Genomic DNA, 10,443 nt, shown 5'->3' with positions numbered 1-10,443 from the left:
ACCAACTTATTATCTTAAACTTCTTCCTCTTCTGATTCAAAGTTGACACACACACACTAGGAGGAGCCTGGAATTAGAATTTGGAACTCTAGTTTTAGTTTTTAATTTAAAAAAAGATTTATGTGTATGTGCTTGTCTGCACATTTATGTATGCAGTACATGCTTTCCTGGTGCTCAAGAAGGCAAAAAGAGGGCCTAGGATCCCCCTGGAACTGGAGTTACAAAGGATTGTCAGCCACCACGTGGGTGCTTGGAATTGAACCTAGTATCCTCTGGAAGAGCAGTCAGTGCTTTCTACTGCTGACCCATCTCTCCAGGCCCTTTGACTTTAGTTCTTTTCTTACTTTGTAAACCTGGCCAGTTCATTTATACATGTAATTAACAATGAGTTTGCTGAGAACTGTGTCACTAAGCCACGAATCCCAATTCTAAGGTGCGTCTGTGCTCTTGGTAACATCTATCATATCCCTCTACTCCTCACTATTTTGCATAATCCTGTCCATCCTTCAAGGATCAATACCCATGTGTATCCCTATGACTCCAGTCTTATGTTGTTCTAGCTAAAACCAGCAGCACTACTATCTAGGTCATTAATGGCACTTACAGTCTTCTTTCTTTCTGTTTTTTCTTTTTTTTTTTTGTTTTGTTTTTGTTTTTTTGTTTTTCGAGACAGGGTTTCTCTGTATAGCCCTGGCTGTCCTGGAACTCACTCTGTAGACCAGGCTGGCCTCGAACTCAGAAATCCGCCTGCCTCTGCCTCCCAAGTGCTGGGATTAAAGGCGTGTGCCACCACTGCCCGGCTACAGTTTTCTTTCTGTTGTTTGCTGTTGTTCATGATGCTGAGGATGGAACCTAAGATCTTTCACTAGCTAGGCAAGGCCTCTGCCACATCCCCAGCCCACTGATTTTCTTCTAATCAGATTTCTATGACTAGGATGTAAGTCCTACATAATACAAGAGGGAAGACTTATTAGTATTTCTATTCTCCTTTATATTATAGGAGTCAAAAACTGTTTTGGCCGGTTTCTTTCAGAGGAGTCATGAGGCTGTGATGGTTTGTATATGCTTGGCCCAGGGTGTGGCACTATTAGAAGGTGTGGCCCTGTTGGAGTAGGTATGGCCTTGTTGGAGTAGAAGTGTCACTGTGGGGGTGGGCTTTAAGACCCCCATCCTAGCCGCCTGGAAGTCAGTATTCTGCTAGCAGCCTTCAGATGAAGATGTAGAACTCTCAGCTCCTCCTGCACCATGCCTGCTTGGATGCTGCCATGTTTCTGCCTTGATGATACTGGACTGAACCTCTGAACCTGTAAACCAGCCCCAATTAAATGTTGTCTTTTATAAGAGTTGCCTTGGTCATGGTGTCCATTCACAGCAGTAAAACCCTAAGACAGATAGTTATTAGATTATAAAGAGCTTGAGTTTTTTTGTTGTTTATTTTTTTTCCCAGTAGCAAGACTGTTACCCAACCTGGTTATTTCTTTCCCCCATACAATATGCCAGTCACCGAAATGATAGATTTTGCAAGACAGAATTTATGAGGTGACCAATCATTTGAAAAGGCCATCTCTGGACCACTTCACCTAAACTGAGGTTCAGTGAATTTTTTTGGGCTGCGGGGTGGGAAAAGGTGATTGGATTAAACTAATAAGCTGTAATCATCATGACCCATACAAAAAATCAGAGTCAGATGAAAGTACCTAAGAGCAAGGAGATTCTACTAAACTTTTAAACTCAGAGTGGAAGAGCGGATGGTTTTTTCCTTAGTAGGGAAAAACAGATTAGTCTAAAACTCATTTCTTTACTTTTAATGTTGAAGAACACTGGCATTTATAGTTACAGGAGCCATGAAAATAGGTGACGGACATTTCAGAGTGGAAGTAGGTTGAGTATTGGATTTGACGAAGTTTGGTAGGAGCTGCAATTTGGGAATTGCTCCTGATGTCATAGAACAGCACAGATGTCTTAACTTTGTTTCCTTCCTGAAAGTTGACTGGAGTCACGGCTGTGTCTCAGCTCTAGTTAGCACGAGCTGGATGCGGCAGACAGTGTTTCCTGTCAACTTCTTAGAATGTTGCAGAGATGAAAGCAGTAAAATTGGTGCCCAGTCTAAGGATGGAATTTGTGAGGCTTAAGCTGAAACTCATACTTGGTTAGGGAATAACACTTCTACCATAGGATACTGAGCTTATTTTGTAACCAATTGTAGCTCCAGCTACTTTTGTTCTCAACCAGAAAAGCATCCCTACCCCCAATCCCATGTCACAGTATTCTTCCACCTTGAATTTGTGCTTTCAGAACTGAAAACAAATCAGAGCCTCTGCTTCACCAGCACGGTGCTGTGACAGAGGCTAGTGGATTTCATACTGGAGAGGGCCTTTGCCCTTGGGCTCTGTTAAAATCATTATTCTGGCCCCATCGCAGAAGCCTTGGCTCTACTAGCCTAAAGGTTAGTGCATCGGGTTGGACGAGGCAAGACGGAGGCAGCACACCATCTAGCAATCTAGACAGCCATAGGAGCAGACCCGCCGCTCGCAACAGCTGACGGAGTGGCGACTGCGGAGCCCGAGGAGGCGGCACACGTCGGACCCGCCATCCCGGCGCCGCGCATCTGCCGGAGCTGCGGCTAGGAACCAGTCCCACCGTGCAGAGTACCAGTTCGCCGGCCGCAGGACGGAGGCAGGTGCAGGCCTCAGCAAGGGGAACTCATTGGTGTTGATTCGTCCGACCTCGCTGCGGTCACCCAGCATTGGCTGTCACCCACGCCGGCTACTTGGTTCCAGGACTCCCCCGCCTCGGGCCTCGCCCGGCCGCACCCCGGGCCGCGCGGCGTCACAGAGCGCATGCGTGCCGCGGGGGATGCCGGGAGCGCGCAGTGGCGGCAGCGGCAGCGACGGCAGTAACAGCGGCCGCTCGAGCGGGGACACCAGCGGGGCGGTGACCGTGTGGGAGGTGGTCTCACTCTTGGGGAAACTGCTAGGAACCGTCGCCGCGCTGAAGGTGGTTCTGTACCTGCTCCGGGTGTGCTTCGCGATGGCCTGGAAATCCGGCGGCGCTAGCCACTCGGAGCTAATCCACAACCTCCGCAGTAAGTGCCACCCCCGCCCGGCGCGGGCCATGGAGCAGGGCCGGGCCTGGACGCTGTCCCCCCTGACCGTCCGGAACGTTCGGTCTGCACCCCTGCGCCTGCTGGAGGGCGTCACTGCGCGGTTGCACCGGGAGTCCGGAACGCCGTGCGTTTTTGCAATCTCCTCTCCCGGGACCTGTCATTCAGCGATCTGGATGGGAAGAGGGTAGAAGCCAAGAGGGAGCTGCTGCGGGTGGGACGGGGCAGTTGCCTCCTCGCAGGCTGCGGGGGACGGGGTGCGGCACTGGTGGCGGGGCTGTTGCTGGAGTCTGCGGTCCCACCGGCGAGGGGCGTGACTTCGGGGGTGGGGAAGTGCGGGCTTGTGTTTCTGGTGACTGGGCTGCTAGCAAGGGGACACCACCTTCGGCCTACGGGTTCTCTCACCGTCCTACTCAGTTGATTCCCTGCGAGCTTTCTGTTTTCTGCCTCCCCCGCCCTCTGTTTTTTCCTTTGGAGGGAGATGCTGCTGTCTGATACCAGCGAGGGGAGGGAGAGGACGTTCCGACTATTGCGGTTACGGGTGGCTGCTGGAAGCAGTTTCTCAGGTTGCTGTCCAAAGTATAGGCTCTTGGCAGGAGGTTGGGGGGGGAGCGAGGTATTGTCAGAGCATGCTGCTCCTAAGAGACTTCGTTTGGAGCCTTTGGAGGTCCTGAATCCAGCAGACCATTGTGTGTATAAAATGTTCTAACTTTTTTTCAAGACTGTCCATTGGCTTTTAAAAGCGTGTTTGAAAAGGTTTTTTGTTGTTATTTTTGTTTTGTTTTTGTAAAGAATAACATTCTCTGTAGTCAATGTATTCTATTCCTTCCTTTGATGATAATTTCAGGGTAGAATGAATGCTGTGTCATTTCCCGTTCTAAATTGAAATAGAGTGTTGTCTGGTTCAGAGACCAAGGAGAGCTGCGAGTTCATATTCTCACTCTGATCAGAATTCACAGTGCCTTTTGCCACCAAGTTTGCAAAACTAATCATAGTTTGTTGAGTGATGTTTTTAATTTTCTTCCTTCCTTCCTTCCTTCCTTCCTTTCTTTCTTTTTTTTCGAGACAAGGTTTCTCTGTGTAGTCCTGGCTGTCCTGGAACTCACTCTGTAGACCAGGCTGGCCTCGAACTCAGAAATCCACCTGCCTCTGCCTCCCAAGTGCTGGGATTAAAGGCATGCACCACTACTGCCCAGCATCTTATTCTTTTAAAAGCCTTTCAGGTGTTTTGTCGTGTCTTACCTCCTAACTCTATTCATAATCACCTGGAGGGCTAGAACCATAAACAATGAAATATTCTCAAAGAATTAATACTCATTCCCTCCACCCCTGACCTCCCAGGAATGCCAGTTCAGTTTGCATTAAATGCTGAAGTCTGTGTAAGGAACAAGAAGGTGAATGAGAGAAATAAGTAGGACTATTTGGTTCTTAATATTCATCATTGCACAATAGTTAAACAGACGTTAGATATTTACTGTTTTGCATTGAAAGGCGATGAAATGTGTTTAGATGGCAAAGTGTTATCAACCTTTGTCAACATTCTCTTTGTAGAAGTACATCTGATAGGAAGTAGGTGTTTAAATACTGAGGCAATAGTGAAAAATGTTTATGTTCTTGTGGCTTACACATAAGCTCAGAATTAGAAATGTTCTATAAAATTTGTTAACATGAGCTAAGTACCTCCTATTGCAGCATATACTATTCTGAACATGAATTGTGACTAGGTAATTTCCCCCCAGGAGGTTATCACAGTAGACACTTAGCTATGGTAGACATTTGTGATCTATCGGGCTTTTAAAGTCTCTTTTGTAGCCAAATTTGTGGTAACCCCAGACTAGGTCTTTTCCGGGTCGTTTATAATCACTTTACTGTATTGTATTACTTAACTGAAACTTCTAAGGATACAAGAAGTATTTAACATTTATGAGTGGTAGATACTTAGTTTTATACTATACATCTGTAGTGTATAGTATAAATATATATGTAGTAGATATTTAGTTTTATACTAAGTGTATAATTCATTAGTAAGAGGAAATTCAAATTATTTAGCTTTTTAAAAAAATACTTGAACACTGTGGAACTTTAAACTTGAGATAATTCTAATTAATCAACTTATTTTGATTTATCTATCATTTTATTTTAAAAATGGTATTTACCCATATGAAAACTGCATTTGCCACACAATTTGAAAATATCTGCTTCTGCAGAGTGGTGGTGGTGGTGCATGCCAGCAATGAAGAGGCAGAAGCAGGCAGATCTCTGAGTTTGAGGCCAGCTTGGTTTACTGGTTTACAAAGCACATTCCAGGACAGCCAGGGCTATACAGAACAACCCTGTCTTGAAAAACAAGCAAACAAATCCAAAAAGGAACATATCTGCATCTTTCTTTCTTATATAGCTTTCCTAAATTTTGTTTTTTATTCTGTGGTGCTTGAGTTTAAACCTGGGGTCTTAGACATGCTAGACAAGTACTCTCCCATGAGTGGCCTGGCAACCTCCAGAATTAAGGGCTTTTAGTTGAAGTCTTAGAAATATGATCATGATGATACTGAAGTAAAGGGATGTCCAAATTGGAAGTGACTTTTCACAAAATGTGATCATGGCTTCCTTAGTTTGAATATTGTAATTTATTGAAATTGTTTACTTTTCCTTTTGTACTTGATTTTATAGTTGATAGATCATTTGAGACCGTGTGATGAATTTCTTATCATTCGTTGGCTTATGTTGTGATGACTGTTCTTTGGTGAGTTTGAACAATTTTCTCTAAAGCTTAAGCAGGCCTTACAGTCCTGGGTCACCTACAGAGCTTGTTATACTAGACTACTGGAGATGGAGACGGTAGCTAATGAGTTCTTGTTTTAAAGATTTATTTATTTATTTATTTATTTATTTATTTATTTTTATGTATGTGAGTACACTGTGGCTGTCTTCGGACACACCAGATGAGGGCATCAGATCTCATTACAGATGGTTGTGAGCAGCCACCATGTGGTTGCTGGAAATTGAACTTAGGATCTCTAGAAGAGCAGTCAGTGCTCTTAACCACTGAGCCATCTCTCCAGCCCAGGTAATGAAGTCTTGAGCTGTGCATGTGTAGCTGCAAACCCTGGGACTGCGTAGACACAGAGAATTGAAAATACAAGGACAAGTTCTGCCACTGTTTCAGCTTTATCGTTTATATATTTTAAAATCAAGTTTAAGGAAAATTCTGGTTCAGTCTTTTAGATCTCTGTCCATGGCTGACTCAGTACTCAGGGAGCACTTGATGATGGCCAGCTTCTTTCTCCTGCAGGCACTCTTGCCTGGGAAATTTGGGCTACCACCAGTGGGCCGCTGCGAGGTACTAACTGTGGCTGTGGATGCCTTGCAGCAGTGCCTTCTTGGTTTTCAGAGCCTTCCCTTTTACTTCGCTTCTATGAGGGGCATGAGATTCTTGCTTGGATTTCAGTGTCATATTTAAATATTTTACACTGGCTACTTAAAATAAGATGAGCAATTTCTTCTCTTCTCAATTAGTTTATTCATACAAAGGGGAAAATTCAACGCAATTCCTTAATGTATGGATTATTTCTAAATATGCTTCCTTTCCATTCTTGATTGTTTCACTTTGCAAATACAACGTTTTAGGATTACCAGTCACCCAATGAGTACTTGAATGCTTTCTTTCTCTGTTTGTTTGTTTGTTTGTTTGTTTGTTTGTTTCTTTCTTTCTTTCTTTTCTTTCTTTTTTTGTTGTTGTTTTTTCGAGACAGAGTTTCTCTGTGTAACCCTGGCTGTCCTGGAACTCACTCTGTAGACCAGTCTGGACTTAAACTCAGAAATCCGCCTGCCTCTGCCTCCCAAGTGCTGGGATCAAAGGCGTGCGCTACCACTGCCCTGCAGGACAAGGTCTTCTTAAATTGCCCAGGCTAGTCTAGAATTGGGCCCAATCATCCTTCTTCAACCTCTTGAGTAACTGACTCTATTGCACCTGAGAGGTGGGTACTTTCTATGTGCCAATCACTAGGGCCAGAGGGAGAGCAAAACAAATACTCTCTTTCTTCTACAGTGAAATAAAGTAAATAGAACCTCATAAGATGACCATTGTCAAAGCATGGGACAGTGGATTTGTAGTTGCAGGAGAGAATGCCTCACTAGTACCTCCTTTGAGCAAAGATTTGGTGGAATGACAGAACAACCACGAAGATAGAGCTGAGGTCTGCAGAGGAGTGCAGTCAGATTAAATTGTAAGTGCTAGGTTTGGAAATGAGTTGTGGGGAAAAGACCAGGAACAAGCCAAGTATATGACACCAGAAGTTTTTAGTGTGGCACCTGGCATGTTTTGCTAGTTTCTAAGTTGGAAATAAGTGAGTGAACAGCAGACTTTGGTTTGGTTTGGTTTTTCCAGGGTAACAAGCAGATTAGGAATTTATTTGGGAGAAAGAAGAGATTTGTTATGCTATAGTATACCTAAGCAGAGTCCTTTATTGGTATTAGAATATATAAGATTATGATAATTTATAGTTGTTGAGTCTTAAAAACATTTCTATTGTTGTGTCCAGTTTTGTCTGTTTTGTTTGTTTGTTTGTTTTGTTTTGAAACAGTTTCTCATGTAAACCTAGACTTTCCTCAAACTTGCCATGTAGTTGAGAGTGACATTGAACTTCTGATCCTTCTATATGTACTTCTGAAATGCCAGCTATACATTCACCCATGGATCTAGATGGTTGGATCTTTTACATTCTATTTAAAGTGAAGTTAAGCTGTAGGAAGAGAAAGTTGCATTGTGCTGTTTTGTTTGCCTGTGATTTCTGATTGAGCTGGTTTATGGTTGACAATGGTACCAAAGACTGCTGATCATGTGTGACAGACATAGCAACAGAGTTGGCATCGTCGATGGGGCTTTGATGGACTGAAGTGTCCAACTTAGCATACTGAAGGTTGTACGGAGTACTACTATACTTGAAGAAATGTGTAGGACAGGGTCAAAGCAGGTGGCAGATTTGGGCTTACTACAAGGAAAAACTCACAGAGCTACCCCAACCTAACCATCAGGTTTGCTTTGAAGAAGCCAGGTGGTGCTGGTACACATCTTTAATCTCAGAATTCAGCAGGCAGAGGCAGGCAGATCTCTTAAGTTCGAAGCCAGCCTGGTTTACAGAGTGAGTTCCAGGACTACACAGGGAACCTGGTTTTGAGGGGAAAATAAAAGGAAAAATGTTTGTTTTGACAATGATGCGTTTTGTCACTGGGTATGATCAGAGGACAGCTGACCATTTCACTGTAAGGAACACTACAGGGGTTTTATTGTCAGGTTTGAATATACACCAGTTCCCAGTGTAACCTTCTGAATCCACGATCATGTGATTTTATAGCATTAGTGGTTAGGTGATGCAATGCAGGATATATATTTCAGGAGCCAGATAAGTAAACATTTTAATACTGTCAGTGTTACCTACTTTTATATACGGGTGAAAAGGAACCCAAGAAGCATAGCTTTCCTTCGGAAGTAATGTTGAAATAGTTTACTTTTTACAGCTCAACTAAACCGACAGGTATAGAGGATGACAGCGTATGTGAATAACATCTGGTACTTAGCACACTTTGCTTGCTGTTACATAAATTACTTTGATTATAGTATGAATTTAAATCTAGTCATTTTTAGACTTTCTATCCTCAGTGTGTTTTTAGTTTTAGTTAATTGGTACCTTATTTAACCTTTCTGGATGAAAAAAGATGAAAAGTTTGTTAGCTTGTTGATACTCACCAGGACAGTGAAGACTGCAACTCTTGGAGAAGGACTAAATGTATCCGCCGCACAAAAAAAATACATTTAGCCCTTCTCCAAGAGTTGCAGTTCTCACTGCTCTTGCGATCAATGCTCGGAAGTCCAAAGTCTCTGAGAACCAAGGCAGACGTAGCTCTGAGTCCCTGTAAGATATCAAAAGGGCACATCACATTCTTGTAAAATACAGCATCGGGACAAGCAAAAGCATGCATTTACATTCCAAGAGGGAATAACTGGAACATAGAATGATGGGTTGAGGACCCCCACCCCCACCCCCGCAGAGCAAACAGAAAGCCTCCTAACTCTATCTGGTATTCAGGATGTTCCCTAAGAAGCTGTGGACACCAAGGGTTTGGGCAGCCCTACCTACAGGTGTTTGTCCTCTCACTCTTCCAGCCTGCAGTTTTCTTTGGAAGGTGTTGCATGTTGCTGGCAACTCCAACTTCCTAGGATCTTCACTGCGGCCCACACTTCACTCCCTCAGCCCCAGTATTTTTACATCGTTCAGGGCTCTGTACAGGGGCTTCTAACTCCACCTCACAGTGCCTGGCTTCCCAGGTTTTTCTTTGTATTCTTAGTGGATATCTAGACCATTACATAATTTCTATTAAAAATAGATTTATTTGCTTAATGTTTATTTTGTGTGCACACACACATGTATATACACATGTATGGGCACCATAGTGCCTGGTGCTTATATAATCCAAACGAGGGTTTTAGATCTTTTTTTTGTTTGTTTGTTTTTTGAGACAGGGTTTCTTTGTGTAGCCCTGAGCTGCCAGTGGGTGCTGGGCCCATAACTGTGTCCTCTGCAAGAGCAGTAAAGTGCTCTTATCTGCTGAGCCATCTCTCCAGGCCCAGAACTTGGCATTCTCAGTCCCTGGAAAAGTCATCAGGAGAATGCCACCGTCTGCCTCTGTGCAGTGGACTCACTACTGTTAGGACCTCTCAATGGTTGCAAACAGTCCTAAAGAGATACTGGGCAAGCATGCTGTCCTAGGTCTCATCTCTTTCTTGTTTCTTCCTCTTTTTGAAAGTTAGTTTTATTTTATGTGTATTTGTGTTTGCCTGATCATATGTTTATGTACCATATACGTGCCATGCCTGCAGAGACCAGAAAAGGGACAGTTTCCTGTAACTGCAGAGTCAGCTCATTGGGAGCCACCTTGTAAGTGCTGGGAATTGGACTTCAGCTCTGAACGAGCAGCAGGTGTTCTTAACTGCTGAGCAAATTCTCCAGCCCAAGTCTCTCTTCTTTTAATACAAGGTTGGGGGGAGTGTGTGAGCATGGGTGTGGGTGGATGTATGTGTACATGCACGTGGAGATCAGAGAACCACTTAGTGTTATTCTTTAGACACTGTCCACTTTTTTTTTTTCCTGAGACAGGATCAGTCACTGGTCTGGAAGTCACCAAATGAACTAGGTTAGGTGTACATTGATCCACCTGTCTCTGTCTTCCTGTGGAATTACAAGCACACATTACCCTGCCTGCCTGCCTTCCTTCCTGCCTTTCTTCCTTCTTTCTCTTCCTTCCTTCCTTCCTTCCTTCCTTCCTTCCTTCCTTCCTTCCTT

General features: G+C 43.8%; 1 protein-coding gene across 3 annotated transcripts in view; it reads left to right on the top strand.

Moving 5' to 3' along the window:
• Positions 1 to 2,549: 2,549 nt before the first annotated feature.
• Positions 2,550 to 10,443, top strand: part of Pcmt1 (protein-L-isoaspartate (D-aspartate) O-methyltransferase) — a 33,108-nt gene continuing 25,214 nt past the window's right edge. For all 3 annotated transcript variants that reach the window (XM_028764397.1, XM_028764395.1, XM_028764396.1), the window contains exon 1: positions 2,550 to 3,085. In XM_028764397.1, coding sequence (XP_028620230.1) covers positions 2,857 to 3,085 — 229 coding nt within the window. In that variant the 5' untranslated portion in view covers positions 2,550 to 2,856. The remainder of the gene's footprint in view (positions 3,086 to 10,443) is intronic.

The sequence above is a fragment of the Grammomys surdaster genome, unplaced genomic scaffold (genome assembly GCF_004785775.1).
Source record: "Grammomys surdaster isolate TR1022 unplaced genomic scaffold, NIH_TR_1.0 143, whole genome shotgun sequence".
Taxonomy (NCBI): domain Eukaryota; kingdom Metazoa; phylum Chordata; class Mammalia; order Rodentia; family Muridae; genus Grammomys; species Grammomys surdaster.
This window is presented reverse-complemented; position numbering and strand designations above follow the sequence as displayed.